This window comes from Tursiops truncatus, chromosome 13 (assembly GCF_011762595.2).
Source record: "Tursiops truncatus isolate mTurTru1 chromosome 13, mTurTru1.mat.Y, whole genome shotgun sequence".
In the NCBI taxonomy this organism is placed as follows: domain Eukaryota; kingdom Metazoa; phylum Chordata; class Mammalia; order Artiodactyla; family Delphinidae; genus Tursiops; species Tursiops truncatus.
In genome coordinates this window covers 17,404,686-17,431,638 of record NC_047046.1, presented here as the reverse complement: position 1 = coordinate 17,431,638, position 26,953 = coordinate 17,404,686, and the positions used below count along the sequence as shown (strand labels likewise).

Genomic DNA, 26,953 nt, shown 5'->3' with positions numbered 1-26,953 from the left:
GGGCCACAGAGTTCCCCCCGATGTGCTGACATGGGAGGAGCCTCTCGTGACCTTCTTATCCTTGATGTTTTCACGTGGACACTGCTTTGAGTGAGGTAACCTGGTAAAGAGATGGTTTACAAGAAGTCTAGATTTCTGAGGATTTCATTTCAGTGCCCATGTCAGCTGGTCTGATTATATATTTTGGATAGAATGACAAAGTTTTCAAGCATCTAAAGACATCATCTCAGTGTGGGAGGCTCTGTGGACCAGTGCTATGTGCTCTAGGCTGATAGCCAAAGCCATCCCTTTGGGAAAAGACAGTTACTGATGATTTAGATTAAAATGTAATGGCTAATTTAGAGTCCAAAAATACCAGTCTGTGGATGGGGGCCTTTCTACTCTAACGTCTTCCTCAGCCCTTGGCAGGATGGGAACGGTGAGGACAACAGAATAAGTTATGCTTAAAACCAAACATGTTTGATTTAATGGCTTGTCTGGCATTCTGGAATCTTGTACCTTTGGCTGTTTTAGTGTTTAAATGGCCCTTTAAAAAAAAAATGAAAGGCTTCTTTTGTGTTGGGCACAAAGTAGGTATCAGTAAATATTCGTTGAGTGAATGGATAAATAAAATAATGGTGACAGTAAATAATTATGTTTAATGTTTTTCCCTCAAGTCTTCACTTGGCAAAATAAAAGTTGACTGCTCAGTGAAATATCCAGGGACCTTTGACTTAGAGGATGCCTGGTTTGAGTTAGAGCTTTGTGGTTGGAATTGATTCATGCTTTGTTTATTCATTAAACCATTGCAGAGCCCAGACCCTATGCCAGGCACTCTGTTGTTTCTCTTAAAAAAATGTGATAACTTAATATAGGAAAAAGCATCGCTGGTCTGAGGAGTTGCATGAAAGGAGCCGACAGGAAGCTGGGACTTGTGCGGGGACAGCTATCAGCCATTTGGGAGGGAGCTGGGGGGTCCCGAGTAGCTTTCTGCTGCTGCCCAAGTCCCTTCCTGCCCTTTGCTCCTGAGCCCCTTTCCGTGAGTGTTTTTAGTATAATGACCTACATCAGCCACTTGCCATTTTCTTTGCAGGGTTTGTGCAAGTTTGCAAACATGTTCACTGTTTCTCAGACCTCGAGAGCTTGGTTCATTGATAGAGCCCGTCAGGCTCGAGAGGAAAGGCTGGTGCAGAAGGAGCGGGAGAGGGCAGCTGTGGAGATTCAGGCCCACGTACGGAGTTTTCTCTGTCGGCGTCGACTGCAAAGAGAAATCAGGTGGGTGTCAGGAGCTCCTCAGCACGTTTTCTTTTGTTTCCAATTCATAGCAAAAAAAAAAAAAAAAACAGATTGCTTTTCTCTTAACAGTTCTTGAACAGCCTTCCAGCTGCTTTGAACTCCTAATTTAAAACGTCTTTTTTTACCCTTCCCTCCCTAGGAGAGAGATTGATGAGTTTTTTAAAGCAGATGACTCTGGGTCCAGTAAAAGAAGTGCACTTTGTATTTTTAAGACTGCCAGGAAACTGCTGTTCTTGTTCAGAATTAAAGAGGATGATGAGGTAAAATAATAATAGCAAACCCACATCGTGCTTATGTGTCAGATCTTTTTGTAAGTATTTGATAGATATTAACTCATTTAGTCCTGACAGCAGCTCTGTGAGACAGGTTCTGTTACCCCTACATCCTGCCCCTTTTGTTTTCTTGGAACCTGTTTCGTAGGGATTATGCCCAGTGCTGGGAATCATCACGATTGTTTTCACATTGACTCTTACAGGCACTTGTCCTCAGATGCGTAGGTTAGCAGATTTATGAGACACAGCATGGTACAAGTCATAATACATGGTAACTGACAGGCGGTGGTGAGGACATTGGAGGAAGAGGTGGGCTGTGGTGTGCCATCAGAGGGGTGGCCGCTCCTCTGCTCCAGCCACTGGGGGACTGATACTCTGATTTTTTTAAAGACACTCCAGAGCTGTTTGACACTCAGTTTACTAATTTGTAAAAATTGGCCGCTAATTTGAAATTTCTCTTAAAATCCTGCAAACCAAACAAAACAGGCTAGTTTTACCTTTGGAATTAGAAAAATCAGCCTAGAAAGTAAAATTCCAGGGGAGCAGCTAGTCATCTGTAACAGTACTAATGGAGACCCTTGAGGAGGGCCTCTGTGTTCCTGGGGGTTAGGCATCCATTACTGCTAAGCTTCACATTGTGCCAAACCCTCTTCTGGGTACGGGGCCCCAGAAGGAAACAACGTGGGCAAGGTCTTTACCCTTGAGGAGCCTGTAGCCCAGCAGGAGAGAGAGAGGAGGACGCTGGCAGTAAACGCAGTCACGCAGATGAGGACAGGCAGGCGCAGGGAGGTGACGCCTGTTTACAGAGGAGGAAACCGCAGCTCAGTCTGGTAGAGCAGCAGCCAGGGCCACACCTCTTTTAAGGGTGGATCCAGGGTTGGTACAGCCAGGGTGTACCACTTTTCTTGCTTTTGCATTTCAAGATGAAAGTGATGATGTGACAGTTTGTGAGGCAAAAGTCAGCATCCGTGGTGCTTACAAAATGGCAAATGGCTGAGCACAATTTAGGAGACAGCTGCTAGTCTGCAGGAATCCAGGCCCAGTTTGCCAGGTTGATCTTGTTTTTCAAAAGGAGCCCCAGTCTAAAACACTTGTAGGGCTCATCCTGCCTGCGGGTCACCAGTTTGAGAGCCTTTCCTTAGGCTTTCTGATCCTCGGTCTCCACATCTACAAGTCGGAATTAAATAGGATCCCGATGTGAGTCATCTGGCGTCAGGCCGGCACATCCATGCCAGGGGTCCGCGGAACATTTGCTGCTTTCTCATTTCTCCATTCATTGTGAGAATTTATAACCCCCATTCTGCCTCTCTGCAGAGATTTGAGAAGTTGTGTCGCTGCATCCTGAGCAGCATGGATGTTGAGAATGAACCCAAGGTAAGTGGGGCGGAAGCCAGAAAGTCTCCCGCGACCACTCAAGCTGGGCTGTTTGCCTCTGAAAATTCCTGTTGAATGTTCTGACTGTTGTGTATGACTCTGCATGTTCGCACCCATGTGTAAGTAAGTAATGGATCGAAAACATTAACAAAGTGCAGGTGAATTCCTTAGTCTTTGCATTATCCAAGAAGCTGTGCGCTGCTCTTGCCTCATACTCAGGATGGTAAATCCACTTACCAGGCTAGTTTTACCTTTGGGTTTAGTGTTAAAATAAGTCCTCCTTGCTGCTTATTTTTGTGTTCATCCCCCTGCCTTATCTGGCTCTGGACCTAGCTAATTGGTCCCATTCCAGTAGCTGGAATGTGTGGCGTTTGATCCCTGTAACTGCCCATTACATTTCTCTTTTTCCTGTTTGTAGGTGTGGTACGTGTCCCTGGCTCTTTCCAAGGATCTCACCCTCCTATGGATTAAACAGATCAAAGATGTCATGTGGTATTGCTGTGAGTTTCTTGAGCAGCTCAAGGTAAAAAATAAAAACAAGACTGTAAATCTATCCCTCCCACTTGAGGCCTGTAGAATGTATTTTCAGAGTCCTCGTGGTTCCCTCATAGGTTATACCTTTGTGATGTATCAGTTGGAGTCTAGTAAAGAATTACTGGAGCCCCTGTTCCCAGAGAGTGAGTTAGATGCTGTTATCAACTTGAGAGCTTCTTTCATGCACGGTGTTTTGGACATTGACCTGCACTTACCACAGTCTTGATGGCAGGGAATCTTGTCTTCCTTTCAGTGCTTTTGATATAGTGGATACTTTGTAGCTGGCATTATTATACTAGTCAGGCCCCTTGTTACAGTGCAGAAACCCAACATGAGTGCAGCTGGTAATACATACTAGAGCCAGGGGGCTTCTGGATTTTCCCTCTCTTTCCTTCTTTCATGTGTGTTCCCTTTTGGAATCACCTTGTCCTCTCCCACTCTAATCATGGCAGCTGGCAGTTCTAGCCTCACATCCTGACTCTGTCTTGACCAAAGACAAAAGGGAGGCTTCCCCCATCGATTCAGAAATCTGGGAGGACTCATAAAGGTCCAGTGGGATCCTGGTCTCAACCCTGAACTGGTCACAGTGGCAAGATGGGTCGGGTACTGCCACCAGCCCTGCCTGGTCCAGTGCCCACCCTTGTGTTATGGGAAGGTGGGCAGGGGTGTGAGTGTGTACAAACAGCAGCCATTTCCACTTTGCACGTAGGGAGGGAGAAGTTTCAGGGGCAGGGGCTTGGCAAGGACTCTGGTAGTAACTGAGCAATGGAGCAGATGTCCCTAGAGCACCCAGTGATCCATTCCCAGACATCTCTCTCAAGGCACTTGTGAATGGCTCTCTTGGCCTTGACCCAGCATCAAGCATGAATTATAGTCATCGTTATAGTAACAGCCAATAGTATCAATACATAGTGTTCTCTGTGTGCGAGGCACTGTTCTCAGTGCTTTATATTCATGAATCCATTTATTTCTCACAACAACTAAACGAAGGAAGCAGTGTTACTGTCCCTAGTCAACAGAGGAGGAAGCTGAAGTACAGAGAGGTTAAGAAACTTGCCCAAGATCACACAGCTAGTAAGTGGTAAAGCCAAAAGTCTGAGCCCAGAGTCCTTGTTATGTTCAATTGCATTTATACTCTGTTGCTCCAGTGTACATGCATACATATGTTAAATACTGAATGCGTACATGTAGCAGGCCAGCCCTGGTCATTTTGTTTTCTAAGAATTCTCAATTCTCCATTCCCAAGAGTATTTCAATTCTATGGTCAAGCACTAGTGTGCTGAAATCCCTGTTGTTTAACTCTTATAGTTGTTGTTTAACTCTCATAGTGGTCATTCCTCAAGAGAAAAAGAACAAAGACTTAGAATCCTGACTCATTGGTTTGCATTCAGAAAAGCTGTAAAGCGGTTGCTCTACTCTCTTGGACTGGAGGGCGTGTGTCTTAATCTTACTCTCTTTATTGTTTTTAGCCTGAAATTTTACAAGACTCCAAACTCATCACACTGTACCTCACGATGCTTGTCACCTTTACAGACACTTCAACATGGAAAATTCTCCGGGGAAAAGGTCTGTGAGACTTGCTTCAAAATCTTTCCTAAGTAGCATTTCCATGGAGAGTTCGGGGACCTTTTCAAGAAGTATTTTTGCTGCCACAAGCCTCAGGGAAGGCCCTAGAACCACACACATGGAGACGTTGCACTATGGTATCTAGGATAAGTTCAGTATCGTGTGCTCAGCTCTCTCCCTTCTTGGAATTCACGTTTGAAGGCACAATCCCTCTGAGCTCATTTGTTACAACTCCCACAGCACCTCAGCCTTCAGATTGATAATATTCACTTAAGCCTCATCATTTCATTTGGAGAATATTCGGCAGCAAATAATTCTATTTTGCCCATAAAATTACATGGTAAAGCTGCCTTCTTCCTTGAACACTGAACTCGGCCTTACATGTTTCATACATTCACTTTATTTATCCGTTTACCCAGTAGCCTCTGTGTGCCAGACACTCTGCAGGCACTGGAGATAGGGGAGAGGTCACTGCCCTCCAGGGGCTTTAGGTGCTGAACTCTGTGTGCCCGCCCTTCCTCCCAGCACCTGAGTCTGGTGGGGTGGGGAGGAGACAGACACTGAAGAGAGGTTGTATATATATGAATATCTGAGTAGTATACGTGGGTGTGTAGGTCACGACAACAGTGTGACAAGGGGCGCTTGGAAGGAAGAGCCCAGGAGAAACGAGAGTGCAGTGGGGAGGGAGGCCTTGCCTTGTGTGGGGCTCGGCCTTTCCCAAAGCAGTGACATTTGAGCTGAGAGCTGCAGGGAGAGGTGGAGTTTGCAGAGCACAGTGGTGGGGCAGGACTCTGAAGCAGAGGAAACTGTGTGCCGAGGCTCCAGGCCAGGAAGGAGGGTTCATTTAAGTCATGATCCTGGACTCTGGGGGGGGATTTAGAACTCGGTGCGTTCTGGCCCTGCCAGGGGGCTTGTATCCCAGTGGGGAGAGGAGGTAGCCACCGGGGGTAGAAAGTGCCAGGCCCTTGGAGGGAAGTAGAAAATGTGCTGCAGGAGCTTGGAGGCCGAGGATGATACTTCTGGGAAACCAGAGGTCCCGTCACCTAAGAGGTTACGCTTCCACCGGGCCTTGCAGGAGAGAGAATTCTGGAGATGTGGCGTCTCCCTGTGCTCTGGTGCCAGACCCCAGGGGAGCAGGAAGGCAAGCCAGAGGAGCTCTCGTTTCCTTACGGCCTGGGGCCTGGGGTATGTAAACAGTTCACGTTATGGCCAGAGATTTTTTTTCTCAGACTTTTTTCTTCGTTTAGGTGAGAGTCTTCGACCAGCCATGAACCACATTTGTGCAAATATAATGGGCCATCTCAACCAGCATGGATTTTACTCTGTGCTGCAGGTCTGTGACCCCATCCCTAATGCGGGACTCACTCTCCATACCTGAACTTGGGTTTTTACCTCTGGTTTCGGCCTATCTGCTGCCCGCCTCACAGAAGCGCTTTCTGCAGGAAGCGCTCTCTCCTCCCTCCCCGACCCCGGCTTTGACACCCTCTCGATTTGTGTGAAGGGAGGACAGTGACTGGGACCCCTTCACTGTGCTACATTTTTGACTATGAGGATAATCCAGTCATTTGAGACTTAAACTCAGGAAGGAGGTCTCAGGATGTATTCCCTCAGGTTCCTTCTTGGTTGGTGTCTGGAATCGTCTTTCTAGCTCTGTGTCCTCAAACAGCCTTCCGTCCACACTGCATGTTATCGTGCCAGTTCGTACATCCAGGGAATTGTCAGAAATGTAACTAATCACTGTTGAAAAGTATTGATACTTTGGAATTCTTGAGTTTGAGAAGTGACATTGATCTAGGCCGTCCTCCGGCCTGGCACTGAGATGGGCTGTTTCCTGGTTGGGTTTCACTTTCTCCTCACGACAACCCTGCGAGGTGCTGCGGCAACCAAAGGTGGATTCTCAACAGTTCATCTCAGTGGAAGAGTCTACTTGATGCCATAACTCTGAATTGCTTCTAAAATAATTGAGATTTTAAATCTGGTGTTCTTCTTATCGGCTGCTAATTTTTTTAACTATTATTTTTTAAAACTCAAGTGTAATATTTAAACTAAAGAGAGAGTGGTACAGTGAACCTCCATACATACCCATTGCTTTTCTTTCATTTTTTTAGAAACATTCCAATACAGTTTTTTATCTGAAGCACTTACTGTACATTTTTTACGTGCACATGAATATAAAGTTGGCGTCGCCCCCTGACCAATTACAGTGTTCTTTGCAGGTATTGTTAACCCGTGGCCTGGCGAGACCCCGGCCTTGTCTGTCCAAAGGCACTTTAACAGCAGCCTTTTCCCTAGCAATGCGGTGAGTAAGAAACTGCGCCTGAGGAGCCAGCTTGCTTCTGAAGGCCTGCTCCTCCTGCTTTTCTTCTCTTGTTACTGGTATTAGATACGGGCTTGCCCACTTTGTTAGAATTTACAGGAAGTGTTGTTCTTGATGAAAATGACACATCTGTGACTGCCCTGTTCTTAATCTTCCGGCTGTACCCTTGAATGTTTTTGCATCATGATTTGAGGGAAGCTATTCAAAATGAATTGCTTTTATTCTGCCAGGGGCCAAGATATGACCATTTTTCCTTTTGAGCTTTTAGTTGATAAAGGAAACCTAAGAGCTGAAAGAGGCCCAGCAAAGGGCAGGGTGAAAGGATTCAGGGAAGAGTGTTGCGAACACGGGTTTAAGACACTGGAGTTCGGAGGACCAGAGAGGATGTGATATTTATCTTCACTTAGTCAGTTTGGAGATGTAAAGTCGTAAGAAGCTAAATATTTCCTGATAGAAATCATACCAGCAAGTCTGAGAGCTGCCAAGTGTAAAGAGCTGTGCTTGTTAATGGGTCCAGAACATACTTAAACTGCTGAAAGGAGCAGTAACTTGGAGAGTTGTTAATAAGATAGCTTGATAATCTGAGATCATCTTAATCCCCAAGATAATCATAATTTGGGAAAGAAGGAGTGTTGTGGTCAAACCAGCTTGGTAAAGCTGCCCGTCTGCCCCTTCCTGGTAATTCACCAGGCACCTTCCTGCTGAAAGCTCTGACAGATCCTGTGGTAGCAAACTCTTTGGGCTTGTTTAACCTGATTTGACCCAAACATATCTGAACATGGAGTACTCTCGCCCAAGTTTTAGATGATGGAACATGTCTGTTACTATCCTGTGGAATCATTTTCCATGGAACACCAATTTGAAAAATGATGGTCTAGATTATAGGTTGGCAAACTTTTTCTGCAAAAGGCCAGCTAGTAAATATTTTCAGTTCTGTGGGCTACGCAGCTTCTGTCACAACTACTGTGCCACTATAGCCGCCAAGCAGCCATAGACAGTACATACACAAATGAGAACAGCTGTGTGTTCCAATAAAACTTTATTTACAAAAACAGGCAGTGGGCAGTTTTTGACCTGTGGGCCACAGTTTGCCGACCTGATCTAGACTGTGTTTTCTACTAACCATTAGCCACGTGGGGCTGTTTAAATGGAAGTTTATTAAAATTAAATAAAATTAAGAATTCAATTCCTTGGTTTCATTAGCCATATTTCAGGTGCTCGGGGGCCACGTGACTAGTTGAAAACCATATTGACAGCACAAATGTGAAACATTTTCATCATCACCAAAAGTTCTATTGGACAAGGCTGGTGTACACCGTCCAATAGAAATATGATGAGAATCACATTAAATAAGTCAAAAGAAAGGGGAAATTGAGTTTAACGATATATTTTATATAAACTGCTATATCCAAATTTATCATTTTTGCATGGAATCAATACTTTTAAATTATTTTAATTAAAATTAGATAATTTATTAATTTTTCTTTCCGTGCTGAGTCCTCAAAAAGTGGTGGCTATTTTACACTTAAAACATAGGAATTTGGCCTAGCCACATCTTATGTGCCCAGTAGCCCCTGACATGTGGCCAGTGGCTACTGCGTTGGACAGCACACCTCTAGAGGCTGGACCTTCATAGCAGGAACAGAATCCAACTGGTTATGCTATGATTAAAGAAGTAGAACAAATTATCTAGGTAACAGTCATATGTTTGTTACATACTTTGAGAGGAGTTTCATAGAGATGTATTTAATGAGTCGTAGCACATGTTTTCCTAGATCAGGTTTACTGCAGCTCCCTCTCCTGAGTCACCTGAGCAGCTCATTCCAGCAGCATCACCCACCCTCTCCTCTGTCACAGACAGCGGAGGATTGACACACAGACGCCTGAGCCCAGGAGTGCAGCAGCATCCTCTAGCTCCCCTGTCTTCCATCTCCCAAGAACACAAGTCGTCTTTCCGTCCCAGCATCCTTCCCTTGTCCCACTGTGGCTGCAGTTCACACTGTGATCCACCAAGAGGGTCATCTAGTCATTCCACCACGTTTCTTCTCCTTTGAGAATATAATAGCGTCCATCATTTTAAGTTTTTTCTTTCCATATGTCAGAATCCATTGACTCACTTGTTAAGGCCAGGCTGTTCTAAAGCCTTTTTCTTGCATAGTGCACTTTTTTTCCTCCTCTGAATATTTGTAAGTAATTGAACAGGACCAGGGCCTTGTAAAACAAGATATTCAGTGGTTTTGTCATACAATATGTAGATACTACTACTAAAAGTCTATGAAGTCATAACTGATATGTTTAGATGTGATCACCAAGTCCTATAATACAAATAGCTAACATTCACGGGCCGCACGTTGTTTTAAGACTTCTACACACATTAACTGACTCCTCACCACATTCTCGTATCTCCATTTTATAAATGAGGCAGCTAAGGCCCAGAGAGGTTAGGTCAGTTGCCCTTGGTCACACAGCCGGGAGGGGCAGGGCCTGGAATTAAACCTGGGCCATCTGACTCCAGAGCCCACACTTTTTATTCCTTACTCTTTATACTTGCTTCATATATTCAACACATTTTTATATTCTAAGATCGATATATATTTCTTAAATTAATGGCCCATGGGAACCTTCCCAAACTCACCTTGTTCCATTTATTATCTGGATATATATTCAGAATAAATTGCCTAATTGAAGTATGAGTTATTGGTGATTTATCACCCAGTAAACATACCCATGTAAGCACCACCCCACCTGTGAAATAGAACAACAGTAGTAGCACCCCAGAAGCCCCTCTTTTCCTCCTTTCCAGTCACTTTCCCCATCCTCCTGTCCCGTGTACATAGTTTCTCATTCTGCTTTTTTTTTTTAAGTTGATTATAGCATGAGGATTCTCTCATGTCAGTAAAACTTCAGTAAATTGATTTTTCATAGCTGCGTCATAGACTAAAGTATCACTTATTCAACCTTCCCCCAGTGAATGGGCCCGTTTTCAGCCTTCAGTCTTCCTAGAAGTCCTGTGAAGCATAATTCCAAGGGATTTGGGGGTGTTGGTAGGGTTGTTCTTTTGTTCCAGGTTCACATTAAACGTGTCTGAGTAAGGTGATATGTCTGTGTCTAGCCCTGTGATTGCTGCACAATTTTCAGACAATCTGATCCGGCCGTTCCTCATCCACATTGCGTCTGTGCCCGCTCTCATGACTCATCTCAGCACAGTGACCCCTGAGGTGAGTGGGCTCTGAATTCCCCCAATTCCATCTTTGCCTTTGTCCTTAAAATAGAAAGTAAAATGTTTTCTCTGTTAATTTCGACCTCGTCTCCTGATGATTCTCCTAAATCAGTAGCTACCGTAGACACACTTGTGTTAGAAGCCCAGAGAAAAAGGGTCTCATCTTTGTTCATTTTCTTCTTGGTGATGGATAACATGTTTGGCAGCTAGGGGGTGATCTGCAGGGATAGAGTTCACACTCTGGTGGGAAGCTCCTTTTATCAGCTTCCGCTTTAACAGTCTACGATTGTTTGCAGCGCCTCACTATTTTAGAATCTCATGACATGCTCCGTAAATTCATCACATTTTTAAGAGACGAAGATCGATGCCGTGATGTATGTGAAAGTTTAGAAGGATGCCATACACTTTGTCTCATGGGTAAGTATCTATGGCTGGAATTTTATTGTGTTCTGGGCGTTGGGAAAAGCCCAGGTGTTTAGCTTTCCACCATTCTGGAGGCCACAAGCTGTTTTTAGTAAAAGTTGGAAGTGCTTACAATAAAAGACAGGTAATGAGGTAAACAGTTTAAGTAGACACATGAAAGTGAAAATCACATGGAAAAATACATCAGCCTGGCAAACTAGCTGAGTGACTGTAAATGAATGTTAACTTTCAGCCCTTAGCTTCCTGGCAGCCAAGGGAAAAATGAAAACGAGTTACCTGGATAATTCTCATCTCAAGAGAGAAGAGAGCACAGTTTGGTGGGGCTTAGATCAGAATAGGGTCTACAATGTCTGTTTTACAGTGTTTTCATTTAGATGAGAAAAGGGTTTGGGGATAGAGAAGCATTTGAAACAGCAGAGGTACAAAACTCTCGTTGCCTAATTAGAGGAAATTTATTTTACATAGAAAAAGGTTCTTGGGGCTACATTTTAAGGGAGTCGATGGTAAGAGTCCTCACAGAAAACATTAAATAAATTCAGTGAACACTGAATAACAGTGATTTTCCAGGACTTTTCAGCTATTCTTCAGGAGGTCATTTCTTGTGTTGACCCTTGGTTTTAGAATCTTGGTGTAAGAAAATGTTATACTAACTTAAAAATCTGTGTACCTGACATTTACACGTTACCTCATATAGTCCTCACATCAAGAGTGGGGGTCATCACTCCAGTCTTACAGATGAGCAAACAGACTCAAGAAGTAGGTTGAGGGTCACCTAGCTCGCCTCTGGCAGAGCCAGGATTTGAGGCCAGGTCTGCCTGTTTCTAAGCCCTGCACAGCACTGCAGCCCCAGCACTGATGGGTTCCTCTCTACGTGGAATTTCTTCCTGCACGTAGACATGGATGCATGAGCCCCAGGCAGAGAGCAGGGCTGGGAGGTGAGGAAGCGGTCTGTCCGGGCCTACCGCACTCAGCCTTCTCTCTTTGTAGGCAACCTCCTGCACTTGGGCTCCCTCAGCGCCAGGGTGTTAGAGGAGGAGACAGATGGATTTGTGAGTTTGCTCACCCAAATGCTCTGCTACTGTCAGAAGTACGTGTCCCAGAAGAAATCCAACCTGACCCACTGGCACCCTGTCCTTGGCTGGTTCTCCCAATCCGTGGACTATGGGTGAGTTCTGGAGGCAGATCACCGTCTTCCTTGTCTCTGCCTGCCTCTCTTCCACCACTTCCCCCTTTTCATCGAGATTTGTGGGCCAGGCCTGCAAGCCAGCTATGTAGGCATCAGGAAGCTTTTGTCGACTGGGTGGTAAACAGGATGGAATTAGGGTGAAGAACAGATAGAGGGTGTCTGGGATGTGACTGTGACACGTGGGGCCTGGGGGGAGCAACAATGCTGCTGGCAGCACAGGAAGTCTGTGTGGAGCGAGAGGGCCAAGAAAGAGCTTGGTGCCTTCTGCGTCCAGGCCTCAGCGGCAATTTGTGGATCCCACTTCTCTTATAGCATCTTACTTGCCGTGCTGAGTGGCAGTCCCCAGCTACCCTTCTGTGTGGCCATCCAGCAGGTGGAACTGACGTGCCCGCTCTCCTGCTCTCTCCTAGCCTTAACGAGTCCATGCCCTTGGTCACCAGACAGCTGCAGTTCCTGTGGGGGGTGCCTCTGATCCGGATCTTCTTCAGTGACATCCTGAGCAAGAAGCTGCTGGAGAACCAGGAGCCCGTCCACGTGCCGCCAGCATCCCCACAGAATGTGCTTCCTGTGAAGAGTGAGTGGCTCTCCTTCCCCGAAGTGCAGCGCCTGCCTGGCCCTGTGTACCTGCTCCCCTCTGTCATGTGACCTCTGACTTCTCCCCTGAAGATTTTGAGACGGCTTAAATCAAGTTCACATTTAGCAAAACAGTGACTGGAAGTCCTTAGGGATAGTAAACAAGGACTAGGGAAATGTAACTATGTGAACAAAATCAAGGTTGTGTGTAGAGAACATCCACAGATGATCCATGAGGGCTGCCATGCTTATCTCTGAACTGCCATTTGGCTCTGAATTTCCAGTGGCCAAAAATGAAAAGGGATTTGTGGACCCTTTATTACTTCTCATTAGTAGGAAGAAGGAGGAAGATCTATTTCCTAGGGGAAGTAGAGCTTTTCTGAGTTCCTAATCATAAAATAAATCTCCCCTGTGGAGCTGCTTATACAGGTGGTAGTGATCACTGACCAGGCTACCACCTCAGCGGCATCCCCGTTGCAGGGTCACTAATGGGTTCCTTGGAAAGGTTTCTTATTGCGCACTCTGATAAAAGTAAGGCAATGCTGTTAACACATAATTCAGTGGAGTTACTTGCCTATGGCAGATTGCCAGGTTTGGTGTGGTTTTTCTTCTGCCACCCAGTGTGTCACAAAGCTCCATCTTGTAGCTGTCAGTGAGCATGGGCTCAGTGTAACTTCAGCAGGATATAGATGCGAAGGTGTAAAACGAGAGTACAACCCCAAACTGATAATGAGTACTGGAGGCTGATGCTCCTACTTCCCTCTGAAAGCACAGAACATTGGGAATTAGCCAGGCCCCCCACCTTTGCCCCTCTTCCCATAATTCAGTCCTTGGAAGTTTCACCTTTGTGGGTTCTGAAGTTAAGTGGTTACAGTAAAAGAATCCACAGTAAGAATCAAATATGTTTGGCTTGTTCTGACAGATCTTGTGCTGTTCTAAAGAGGTCTTTGTGTTCTGTCTACAGACCTTTTGTTACTGCTTTTCTGATTTACCCAAAAGAGATGATTTGAATCAAAGCTGCAGCCTCACTGTCTGGCTCTGGCTGGAAATTAGGAGCTTTACTGAAGCGCTCTTCCCTTTATGGGGTGGAGTTTGGCAGATGGCTGAACTTCTGCTCACACGTTCCTCCTTCTCTCCACGCCAGCTCTCCTGAAGCGTGCATTTCAGAAGTCGGCGTCAGTTCGGAATATTCTCAGGCCTGTTGGGGGTAAACGTGTTGATTCTGCGGAGGTACAGAAGGTTTGCAACATCTGCGTCCTCTACCAGACCTCACTGACGACTCTAACCCAGATCCGGCTGCAGATACTCACAGGTCTGGAGTCCTGAGGTGGTCTCCGCCATCTCTCACATTTGCCAGACAAGTTTTCTTAGAAGTTGATTCTCTCCTGGCTTCCTTGACTCAGAAAACAGATTCTGAAGAAGGGTATTTTTGAGCTATTCTTAGAACTTGATTCTCTTCAGTTAAATAGCTTAAGGTCATTGCAGTCCTAGCACTTCTAGCTTGTTCCTGTGACCTGGCTTTTATTTTCATTATGAAGTGCAACTTGCTTTTTTAAAAGTTAACATTTTTTTATGAATAGAAAACTAGAAAAGACAAGGAAGCAGAAAAAAGAAAACTTAAACCACTCTTAATCCTACGGTCCATAGATAACCACCTGATCCTGAGTGTGTTACATAAATATATATTTAGATTGAAATGCATAGTTTTATTTTTTCCTTTCCATTAATCACATTATAAGCATTTTATCATGTCAGAATTCTTTAAAAACCTCATTTTTATTGGTTGTGTAAGATCTCATTGCATGGATATGCCCGACATTTTCCTTTTTAGCTGAGCAAGGAAGAAAGTCCCCACTGTGAGCAGCACAGGAGTTGTTAGTATGATGGGTGTTATGAGGACAAAACGTCTATAAACCTTGAAGCTGTTGACTGCATAAAGGGTTAAGAACTTCTCTGTTACATTTTACGTTTTTTAAATCAAAGTGCTGCTACTTCTGTCTTTCACACTTACTTACTCATCTTCAGATATTTATAGAGCACCTATGTGTGCCAGGCACTGAGGATGCAGAGGGGAATAAGACAGCCAAGGTCTGTGTTCCCAAGAGGATTACATTGCAGTAGTGAGGAGACCAATGATAAGTCAGAGGAAAGTATATTTAATATAATGAAGGACACTGTGACAATGAAAATAATGAGACATTGTTGACTTGGACTAGGGCAGGGTTTCTCAGCCTTAGCACTGTTGACATTTGGGGCCAGATAATTTGTTGTTGTGGAGAGCATCCTATCCATTGTAGGATGTTTAGCAGCCCCTGACCCCTACCCATAAATTCCAGTAGCACCTCTCTCCCACTTTTGACAACCGTACATGTCTCCAAACATTGTCAAATGCCCCCTGGGGTGGGGCGGTGTGCAAAATCATCCTTGGTTCAGAACCACTGGGCTGATGGAGGTGGAAGCCGGAGGATTTACAGTCCACTCCAGGAGTGGAGTTTACAGGTCTTACTAGTAGATTGGATTTGGGGGAGTGAGGACTATAAGTTTCAAAGATGTTGCCAGATTTCTGGCCCAAGCAACTGTGTGGATGGTGGGGCCATTTGCTGAGCTAAGGGATGTGGGGGAGCAGGAGGTGGAGGGGGGATTGTGGGCCATCGAGAGTTCTGTCTGGCTGTGATGAGTGTAAGGTACCTGCTGGACCTGCAGCAGAGATGCCAAGCCAGCATACTGTGTACTGTGTGGAGGCTTGAGCAAAGGGGTGGGGTGAAAGGCCTGGGCCTGAGGGCCATTTCCCTAAGGAGAGTGCAGAAGGAGAAGGGGCCCAGATGAGCTGGCACCCCAGCACAGTGGGAAGGTCTGGGAAGCATACTGAGTGAGATGATTTTGAGGTAATAGCCTGTGTCCACCTTTATAAGATAACCACATTAAGCGTCCCCCATTGTCCCAATGAGAGAATTGAAAAAGAAGGTTTTTGGCCAATTTGAAAGTATATGATTTTAGGGAATTCCCTGGCGGTACAGTGGTTAGGACTCAGCTCTTTCATTGCCAGGGCCCGGGTTCAATTCCTGGTCGGGGAACTATGATCCCACAAGCTGCGCTGTGTGGCCAAAAGAAAAAAGACGGAAAAAAAATACATGATTTTAAAAAGGAAGATGAGCTAGTCTAAAGTATATGTATAATATTCATTCTATTAGCTTGGCTATACACAAAACTATACACAAACTAGATTATAGAAAATAACATACTTGTCTTAAAAATACTGCTGTTTTTCTGCTCTCACAATTTACAAAATGTCTTTGTTCGTGCTCCTCACATACGTGTGTTGGTCCTGGAGCCACGTGCTGCTCCTCTGACCCGGCTCTCCAGAGCATGGCGTCTTCATTTCTGTCTAAATTGCTCAGGATGCAGCCCTCATTGAATTGGTATATCATGCTGTAAATGAGTATATTTGTCCTGTAGAAGTATACCTGTGATCTCTGCATTGTAACTTCTTACTCCATTTTTTTTAATTGAGGTATAGTTGACATGTAACATTATCTTAGTTTCAGGTGTACAACATGATTTGATATTTGTACACATTGCACAGTAAGGCTAGTTAACATCCATCACCATACATTGTTAAATTTTTTCTTTTTTTTCTTGTGTTAAAGACTTTTAAGATCTACCCTCTTAGCAACTTTCAGAAATGCAGTATATGTTATTAACTATAGTCACCATGCTGTACTTTACATCCCCATGATTTATCTGTTTTATAACTTGAAGTTTGTCCTCTTTGATCCCCTCCACCCATTTTGCTTACCTTTCCCCTACCGCCAACCCCCTGCCCCAGCAACCATAGGTACACCAATCTGTTCTCTGTATCTATGAGCTTGGGATTTTTTCTTTGTTTTTTAGTTTCTGCATATAAGTGAAATTGTATGGTATTTGTCTTTCTCTGACTTATTTCAGTTAGTATAATGACCTCAAGGTCCATCCGTGTTGTCACAAATGACAAGATACCATTCTCTTTTATGGCTGAATAGTATTCCTGTGTGTGTGTGTGCGCGCACGCGTGCGCACACATGCACACCACATCTCTTTATCCATTTGTCCATTGGTGGACACTTGGGTTGTTTCCTTTATCTTGGATATTGTAAATAATGCAGCTGTGAACAAGGGGGTACATACATCTTTTCAAATTAGTGTTTCTGTTTTCCTCAGATGAATACCCAGAAATGCAATTGTGGAATCATATGGTAGTTCTATTTTCAGTTTTTTTGAGGAATCTCCATACTGTTTTCCATAGTGGCTGCACCAGTTCACATTTCCAGCAACAGTGCACAAGGGTTCCCTTTTCTCCACATCCTCACCAACACTAGTTATTTCTTGTCTTTTTGGTAATAGCCATTCTAACAGGTGTGAGGTGATATATCATTGTGGGTTTTTTTTGTTTTTTTTTTTTAATTTTTATTTTTTTTTGCGGTACGCAGGCCACTCACTGTCGTGGCCTCTCCCATTGCAGAGCACAGGCTCCAGACGCGCAGGCTCAGCGGCCATGGCTCACGGGCCCAGCCGTTCCACCACCCTTGTCAAAGAGCTTACTGCCTGTGATTTCTTTTAGGAGTTTCATGGTTTCAGATCTTACATTCAATTCTTTACTCCATTTTGAGTTTATTTTTATATATGGTGTAAGGTAGTAGTCTAGTTTCATTCTTTTGCCTGTGGCTGTTCCAGTTTCCCAATACCATTTATCGAAGAGACTGTTCTTTCCCCATTGTAAATTCTTGCCTCTTTTGTTGTAAATTAATTGACCATATATGTGTGGGTTCATTTCTGGGCTCTCTATTCTGTTCCATTCATCTGTGTGTGTGTTTTTATGCCAGTACCATACTGTTTTGATTACTGTATCTTTGTAATATAGTTTGAAATCAGGGTGCGCGATGCCTCCAGCTTTGTTCTTCTGTCTCCAGATTGCTTTCCATTCAGGGTCTTTTTTGATTCCATACAAATTTTGATTCTATTTCTCTGAAAAATGCCATTGGAATTTTGATAGGGATTGCATTGAATCTATAGATTGCTTAGAGTAGTATGGACATTTTAATAATATTAATTCTTCCAGTCCATGAGCATGAAATAACTTTCCATTTATTTGTGTCTTCTTTGATTTATTTTATCACTGTCTTTAATTTTATTTTATTTATTTATTTATTTTTTTATTTTTCATTGCATTGGGTCTTCGTTGCTGCGCGCGGGCTTTCTCTAATTGAGGCAAGTGGAGGCTACTCTTTATTGTGGTGTGCGGGTTTCTCATTGTGGTGGCTTCTCTAAGCACACGGGCTTCAGTAGTTGTGGCACGTGGGCTCAGTAGTTGTGGCTTGCGGGCCCTAGAGTGCAGGCCCATGAGTCGTGGCACATGGGCTTAGTTGCTCCGCGGCATGTGGGATCTTCCTGGAGCAGGGCTCAAGCCCGTGTCCCCTGCGTTGGCAGGCGGATTCTTAACCACTCCGCCACCACGGAAGTCCCTTATCAGTGTCGTATAGTTTTCAGTGTACAGGTCTTTCAAAACTCCTTGGTTAAATTTATTCTAGATATTTTATTCTTTTTGTTGCAGTTGTAAATGGGATTGCTTTTGTAATTTCTATTTCTGATAGTTCATTTCTGATAGCAGCGAATTTTTGTATATTGATTTTGTATCCTGCAATTCTACTGAATTAATTTATTCTAACAGTTTTTTTAATGAAATCCTTAGGGTTTTCTATATATAATATCACATCGTCCCAAATAGTGAATCTTACTTCTTCCTTTCCAACTGGGTACCTTTTATTTACTTATTTTTTCTTGCCTAGTTCTGGCTAGGACATCCAGTACCATGTTGAATAAAAGTGGTGAGAGTGGGCCTCCTTGTTTTGTTCCTGACCTTAAAGGAAAAGCTTTCAGCTTTTCACAATGATGTTAGCTGTGGGCTTTCATATATGGCCTTTATTATGTTGAAGTACATCCCCTCTGTACCCACTTTGTTGAGAGTTTTTGTATCGTAAATGGATGTTGAATTTTTTCAGATGTTTTTTCTGCATATATTGAGATGATCGTGTGATTTTTATCTTTCATTTTGTTAATATTATGTATCACATTGATTGATTTGCAGATACTGAACCATCCTTGCATTCCTGGAATAAATCCCATTTGATCATGGTGTATTATCTTTTTAATATCTTGTCAAATTCGGTTTGCTAATATTTTGTTGAGGATTTTTGCATCTATGTTCATCAGAGCCTGTAATTTTCTTTTTTTTGTTGTGTCTGTCTGGTTTTGATATCAGGGTAATTCTGGCTTTGGAAAATGGGTTTGGAGGCATTCCCTCCTCTTCAATTTTTTGGAAGAGTTTGAGAAGGATGGGTATTAATTCTTCTTTGAATGTTTGGTAGAATTTATCATTGGGGTCATCTGGTCCTGGACTTCTATTTGTTGAGAGGTTTTTGATTCAGTTTTCTTACTAGTAATAGGTCTATTCAGAATTTGTTTCTTCATGATTCAGTCTTAGAAGATTGTATGTTTCTAGGAATTTATCCATTTCTTCTAGGTTCTCCAGTTTGTTGGCATATAATTGTTCATAATAGTCTCTTAGGATATTTTGTATTTTTTTTTTTTTTTTTTTTGCGGTACATGGGCCTCTCACTGTTGTGGCCTCTCCCGCTGTGGAGCACAGGCTCCAGATGCACAGGCCCAGCAGGCCATGGCTCACGGGCCCAGCCGCTCCGCGGCATGTGGGATCTTCCCGGACCGGGGCACGAACCTGCATCCCCTGCATCAGCAGGTGGACTCTCAACCACTGTGCCACCAGGGAAGCCCGATATTTTGTATTTTTTCAATCAGTTGTCTCTTCTTTCATTTCTGATTTTATTTGAGCCTCTTTTTTTTTTTTTTTTTTTTTTTGGTGAGTCTAGCTAAAGATTTGTCAACTTTATTTCAAAGAACCAGCTGTTAATTTTTTTTTTTAAAGAAGATGTTGGGGGTAGGAGTTTAGTAATTTATTTATTTATTTTTGCTGTGTTAGGTCTTCGTTTCTGTGCGAGAGCTTTCTCTAGTTGTGGCAAGCGGGGGCCACTCACTATCGCGGCCTCTCTTGTTGCGGAGCACAGGCTCCAGACGCACCAGCTCTTAATTTCATTGATCTTTTTGGTTGCCTTTTCAGTCTCTATTTCATTTATTTCTCCTCTGATCTTTGTTATTTACTTCTTTCTACTAACTTTGGGCTTCATTTATTCTTTTTCTAGTTCCTTAAGGTAAAAAATTAGATTGTTTGAGATTTTTGTCGTTTCTTGAGGTAGGCATGAATCACTATGGACTTCCCTCTTAGAACCACTTTGCTGCATGCCATAAATGTTGAAATGTTTTATTTCCATTTTCACTTGTCTCAAGGTATTTTTTTAATTTCTCTTTTGATTTCTTACTTGACCTATTGGCTATTTAGTCACCTGTTTTTTTTTTAAACATCTTTATTGGGGTATAATTGCTTTACATTGTTGTGTTAGTTGCTGCTGTATAACAAAGTGAATCAGCTATATGTATACATATATCCCCATATCCCTGCCCTCTTGCGTCTCCCTCCTACCCTCTCTATCCCATCCCTCTATGTGGACACAAAGCACTGAGCTGATCTCCCTGTGCTATGCAGCTGCTTCCCACTACCTATCTGCTTTACATTTGGTAGTGTATATATGTCAGTGCCACTGTCTCACTTTGTGTCAACTTACCCTTCCCCCTCCCCGTGTCCTCAGGTCCATTCTCTACATCTGCATCTTTATTCCTGTCCTGCCCCTGGGTTCTTCAGAACCATTTTTTCCCTTTAGATTCCATGTATATATATTAGCATACGGTATTTGTTTTTTTCTTTCTGACTTACTTCACTCCATATGACAGACTCTAGGTCCATCCCCCCCACTACAGATAACTCAATTTCGTTTCTTTTTATGGCTAAGTAATATTGCATTGTATGTATGTGCCACATATATAAAGAAGAATGGATATCTTCTTTATCCATTCATCTGTCGATGGACATTTAGGTTGCTTCCATGTCCTGGCTATTGTAAATAGTGCTGCAGTGAACGTTGTGGTACATGACACTTTTGAATTATGGTTTTCTCAGGGTACATGCCCAGTAGTGGGATTGCTGGGTCATATGGTAGTCCTATTTTTAGTTTTTTAAGGCATTTCCATACTGTTCTCCATAATGGGTGTATCAATTTACATTCCCACCAACAGTGCAAGAGCGTTCCCTTTTCTCCACGCCCTCTCCAGTATTTATTGTTTGTAGATTTTTTGACGATGGCCATTCTGACTGGTGTGAGGTGATACCTCATTGTAGTTTTGATTTGCGTTTCTCTAATGATTAGTGATGTTAAGCATCCTTTCATGTGTTTGTTGGCAATCTGTATATCTTCTTTGGAGAAATGTCTATTTAGGTCTTCTGCCCATTTTTGGATTGGATTGTTTGTTTTTCTGTTATTGAGCTGCGTGAGCTGCTTGTATATTTTGGAGATTTATCCTTTGTCAGTTGCTTCATTTGCAAATATTTTCTCGCATTCTGAGGGTTGTCTTTTCATCTTGTTTATGGTTTCCTTTGATGTTCAAAAGCTTTTAAGTTTCATTAGGTCCCATTTGTTTATTTTTGTTTTTATTTCCATTTCTTTGGGAGGTGGGTCAAAAAGGATCTTGCTATGATTTATGTCATGGAGTGTTCTGCCTATGTTTTCCTCTAAGAGTTTTATAGTGTCTGGCCTTACATTTAGGTCTTTAATCCATTTTCAGTTTGTTTTTGTGTATGGTGTTAGGGAGTGTTCTAATTTCATTCTTTTACATGTAGCTGTCCAGTTTTCCCAGCACAACTTATTGAAGAGGCTGTCTTTTCTCCATTGTATATTCTTGCCTCCTTTATCACAGATAAGGTGACCATAGGTGCATGGGTTTATCTCTGGGCTTTCTATCCTGTTCCATTGATATATAGTTCTGTTTTTGTACCAGTACCATACTGTCTTGATTACTGTAGCTTTGTAGTATAGTCTGAAGTCTGGGAGCCTGATTCCTCCAGCTCTGTTTTTCTTTCTCAAGATTGCTTTGGCTATTCAGGGTCATTTGTGTTTCCATACAAATTGTGAAATTTTTCTTCTAGTTCTGTGAAAAATGCCATTGGTAGTTTGATAGGGATTGCATTGAATCTGTAGATTGCTTTGGGTAGTATAGTCATTTCACAACGTTGATTCTTCCAATCCAGGAACATGGCATATCTCTCCATCTGTTTGTATCATTTTTAATTTCTTTCATCAGTGTCTTACAGTCTTCTGCATACAGGTCTTTTGTCTCCTAGTTTTATTCTTAGGTATTTTATTCTTTTTGTTGCAATGGTAAATGGGACTGTTTCCTTAATTTCTCTTTCAGATTTTTCATCATTAGTGAATAGGAATACAAGTGATTTCTGTGCATTGATTTTGTATCCTACAACTTTACCAAATTCATTGATTAGCTCTAATAGTTTTCTGGTAGCATCTTTAGGATTCTCTATGTATAGTATCATGTCATCTGCAAACAGTGACAGTTTTACTTCTTTTCTGATTTGGATTCCTCTTATTTCTTTTTCTTCTCTGATTGCTGTGGTTAAAACTTCCAAAATTTTGTTAAATAATAGTGGTAAGAGTGGGCAACCTTATTTTGTTCCTGATCTTAGTGGAAATGGTTTCAGTTTTTCACCATTGAGGACAATGTTGGCTGTGGATTTGTCATATATGGCCTTTATTATGTTGAGGTAAGTTCCCTCTATGCCTGCTTTCTGGAGAGTTTTTATCATAAATGGGTGTTGAATTTTGTCAAAAGCTTTTTCTGCATCTGTTGAGATGATCATATCTTTTTTTTTTTTTTTTTTTGTGGTACGTGGGCCTCTCACTGTTATGGCCTCTCCCGTTGTGGAGCACAGGCTCCGGACACGCAGGCTCAGCAGCCATGGCTCACGGGCCCAGCCGCTCCGCGGCATGTGGGATCTTCCCAGACCGGGGCACGAACCTGTGTCCCCTGCATCAGCATGCGGACTCTCAACCACTGCACCACCAGGGAAGCCCGAGATGATCTTATCTTTGTTTATCCTTCAGTTTGTTAATATGGTGTATCACATTGATTGATCTGAGTATACTGAAGAATCCTTGCGTTCCTGGGATAAACCCCACTCGATCATGGTGTATGATCCTTTTAATGTGCTGCTGGATTCTGTTTGCTAGTATTTTGTTGAGGATTTTTGCATCTTTCATCAGTGATTGGCCTGTAGTTTTCTTTTTTTGTGACATCTTTGTCTGATTTTGGTATCAGGGTGATAGTGGCCTCATAGAATGAGTTTGGGAATGTTCCTCCCTCTGCTATATTTTGGAAGAGTTTGAGAAGGATAGGTGTTAGCTGTTCTCTAAATATTTGATAGAATTCGCCTGTGAATCCATCTGGTCCTGGGCTTTTGTTTGTTGGAATTTTATTTTATTTTTTTTTGCGGTACATGGGCCTCCCACTGTTGTGGCCTCTCCCGTTGCGGAGCACAGGCTCCGGACGTGCAGGCTCAGCGGCCATGGCTCACGGGCCCAGCCGCTTCGCGGCATGTGGGATCTTCCCAGACCGGGGCACAAACCCATGTCCCCTGCATCGGCAGACGGACTGTCAACCACTGTGCCACCAGGGAAGCCCCTTGTTGGAATTTTTTTTTTTTAACATCTTTATGGAATATTTTTAATCACAGTTTAAATTTCAGTGCTTGTGATTGGTCTGTTTATGTTTTCTATTTCTTCCTGGTTCAGTCTCGGAAGGTTGTGCTTTTCTAAGAATTTGTCCATTTCTTCCAGGTTGTCCATTTTATGGGCATACAGTTGCTTGTAGTAATCTCTCATGATCCTTTGTATTTCTGCAATGTCAGTTGTTATTTCTTTTTTCATTTCTAATACTGTTGATTTGAGTCCTCTCCCTTTTTTTCTTGATGAGTCTGGCTAATGGTTATTCAATTTTGTTTATCTTCTCAAAGAACCAGCTTTTAGTTTTATGATCTTTGCTATCATTTCTTTCATTTCTTTTTCACTTATATCTGATCTGATCTTTATGATTTCTTTCCTTGTGCTAACTTTGGGGGGTTTTTGTTCTTCTTTCTCTATTGCTTTAGGTGTAAGTTTAGGTTGTTAATTTGAGATTTTTCTTGTTTCTTGAGGTATGATTGTATTGGTGTTAATTTCCCTCTTAGAACTGCTTTTACTCCATCCCATAGGTTTTGAGCCATCGTATTTTCATTGTCATTTGTTTCTGGTATTTTTTTAATTTCCTTTTTGATTTCTTCAGTGATCTCTTGGTTACATAGTAGCGTATTGTTTAGCCTCTATGTGTTTGTATTTTTTACAGTTTTATTCCTGTAATTAGTATCTAGTCTCATAGCGTTGTGGTTGGAAAAGATACTTGATACGATTTCAGTTTTCTTAAATTTACCAAGGCTTGATTTGTGACCCGGGATACAATCTATCCCGGAGAATGTTCCATGAGCACTTGAGAAGAAAGTGTATTCTGTTCTTTTTGGATGGAATGTCCTATAAATATCAATTAAGTCCATCTTGTTTAATGTATCATTTAAAGCTTGTGTTTCCTTATTTATTTTCATTGTGGATGATCTGTCCATTGGTGAAAGTGGGGTGTTAAAGTCCCCTACTATTATTGTGTTATTGTCAGTTTCCCCTTTTATGGCTGTTAGCAGTTGCCTTATGTATTGAGGTGCTCCTATGTTGGGTGCATATATATTTATAATTGTTACATCTTCTTGGATTGATCCCTTGATCATTACGTAGTGTCCTTCTTTGTCTCTTGTAATAGTCTTTATTTTAAAGTCTGTTTTGTCTGATGTGAGAATTGCTACTCCAGCTTTTTTTTGATTTCCATTTGCATGGAATATCTTTTTCCATCCCCTCACTTTCAGTCTGTATGTGTCCCAAGGTCTGAAGTGGGTCTCTTGTAGACAGCATATATACGGGTCTTGTTTTTGTATCCATTCAGCTAGTCTGTGTCTTTTGGTTGGAGCATTTAATCCATTTACATTTAAGGTAATTATCAATATGTATGTTCCTGTTACCATTTTCTTAATTGTTTGGGGTTTGTTATTGTAGGTGTTTTCCTTTTCTGTGTTTCCTGCCTAGAGAAGTTCCTTTAGCATTTGTTGTAAAGCTGGTTTGGTGGTGCTGAATTCTCTTAGCTTTTTTGCTTGTGTGTGAAGGCTTTAATTTCTCCATCGAATCTGAATGAGATCCTTGCTGGGTAGAGTAATCTTGGTTATAGATTTTCCCTTTCATCACTTTAAATATGTCCTGCCACTCCCTTCTGGCTTGCAGAATTTCTGCTGAAAGATCAGCTGTTAACCTTATGGAGATCCCCTGTATGTTATTTGTTGCTTTTCCCTTGCTGCTTTTTTCTTTTTCTTTGTATTTAATTTTTGATAGTTTGATTAATATGTGTCTTGGCATGTTTCTCCTTGGATTTATCCTGTATGGGGCTCTCTGTGCTTCTTGGACTTGGGTGGCTATTTCCTTTCCCATGTTAGGGAAGTTTTCAACTCTAATCTCTACAAATATTTTCTCAGTCCCTTTCTTTTTCTCTTCTTCTTCTTGGACCCCTATAATTCGGATGTTGGTGCATTTAATGTTGTCCCTGAGGTCTCTGAGACTGTCCTCAATTCTTTTCATTCTTTTTTCTTTATTCTGCTCTGTGATAGTTATTTCCACTATTTTATCTTCCAGGTCACTTACCTGTTGTGCCTCAGTTATTCTGCTATTGATTCCTTCTAGAGACTTTTTAATTTCATTTATTGTGTTGTTCATCATTGTTTGTTTGCTGTTTAGTTCTTCTGGGTCCTTGTTAAACGTTTCTTGTATTTCCTCCATTCTGTTTCCAAGATTTTGGGTCATGTTTACTATCAGTACTCTGAATTCTTTTCCAGGTAGACTGCCTATTTCCTCTTCATATGTTTGGTCTGGTGGGTTTTTACCTTGCTCCTTCATCTGCTGCATATTTCTCTGTCTTCTCATTTTGCTTAACTTACTGTGTTTGGGGTCTCCTTTTCACAGGCTGCAGGTTTGTAGTTCCTGTTGTTTTTGGTGTCCGCCCCCAGTGGGTGAGGTTGGTTCAGTGGGTTGTGTAGGTTTCCTGGTAGAAGGGCCTGGTGCCTGTGTTCTGGTGGATGAGGCTGGATCTTGTCTTTCTGGTGGGCAGAACCGTGTCCGGTGGTGTGTTTTGGGGTGTTTGTGAACTTAGTATGATTTTAGGCAGCCTCTCTGCTAATGGGTGGGGTTTTGTTCCCATCTTGCTAGTTGTTTGGTATGGGGTGTCCAGCCCTGGAGTTTGCTGGCCATTGAGTGGAGCTGGGTCTTACCATTGCGACGGAGTTCTCTGGGAGAGCTCTCGCCAATTGATATCACGTGGGGCCAGGAGGTCTCTGGTGGTCCAATGTCCTGAACTTGGCTCTCCCACCTCAGAGGCTTAGGCCTGACCTCCGGCCAGAGCACCAAGACCCTGTCAGCCACATGGCCATGTACGTGGGGAGTTTCTTGCTTTTTGGGAAGTCTGAGGTCTTCTGCCAGCATTCAGTAGGTGTTCTGTAGGAGTTGTTCCACATGTAGATGTATTTTTGATGCATTTGTGGGGAGGAAGGTGATCTCCACATCTTATGCCTCTGCCATCTTGAAGGTCCTCTCAGTCACCTGTTTTTTGTTTTTGTTTTTTTTAACTTATTTTTAAATTGTGAGGTTTCTGCATTTTGTAACCACATCCCCTTACCCTTGAAAACGTGAGGTCAAACCTTTAGGAATAATAATGAGATGGTTGTTAAATTTCTTTGCCTCCATTACAGTCCCTTCAGTTCACCCTCTAAACATCCATAAGTAGCATTGATTGAGTCTGCCCCCAGGCTAATATATCTTCCCCAAACAGTTTGTTCAAAATCTTTGTTCAAAATTAAGCCATTCAAAGTGCTCTGTAAAGTGAGGGGCATTATAAGGACTCAAATATAAGGTGACTCCTCCTTTTCTGAGGAATAATTCGAGGAACACATCTTACTGTACATTCAGTGACAAGTGGAACTTTAGAGCCACACTTTCTAGGTCAATAGCCGTATTAAAAGCCTTCATAGAGAACAGTGATGCAGCTTGTGTGCCTGAGGCCTAGCCATGGAGAAGCCCTCTGCT

At 42.7% G+C, this 26,953-nt stretch overlaps 1 protein-coding gene across 6 annotated transcripts in view; it reads left to right on the top strand.

Moving 5' to 3' along the window:
- The window catches only part of UBE3B (ubiquitin protein ligase E3B), a 57,001-nt gene that overhangs the window by 4,579 nt on the left and 25,469 nt on the right, over positions 1–26,953 (top strand). For all 6 annotated transcript variants that reach the window (XM_033837072.2, XM_019950403.3, XM_073790208.1 and 3 more), the window contains exons 3-14: positions 1,073–1,254; positions 1,415–1,535; positions 2,862–2,921; positions 3,340–3,444; positions 4,925–5,021; positions 6,269–6,354; positions 7,238–7,320; positions 10,451–10,556; positions 10,855–10,975; positions 11,969–12,146; positions 12,578–12,741; positions 13,885–14,052. In XM_033837072.2, coding sequence (XP_033692963.1) covers positions 1,094–1,254; positions 1,415–1,535; positions 2,862–2,921; positions 3,340–3,444; positions 4,925–5,021; positions 6,269–6,354; positions 7,238–7,320; positions 10,451–10,556; positions 10,855–10,975; positions 11,969–12,146; positions 12,578–12,741; positions 13,885–14,052 — 1,450 coding nt within the window. In that variant the 5' untranslated portion in view covers positions 1,073–1,093. The remainder of the gene's footprint in view (positions 1–1,072; positions 1,255–1,414; positions 1,536–2,861; positions 2,922–3,339; positions 3,445–4,924; positions 5,022–6,268; positions 6,355–7,237; positions 7,321–10,450; positions 10,557–10,854; positions 10,976–11,968; positions 12,147–12,577; positions 12,742–13,884; positions 14,053–26,953) is intronic.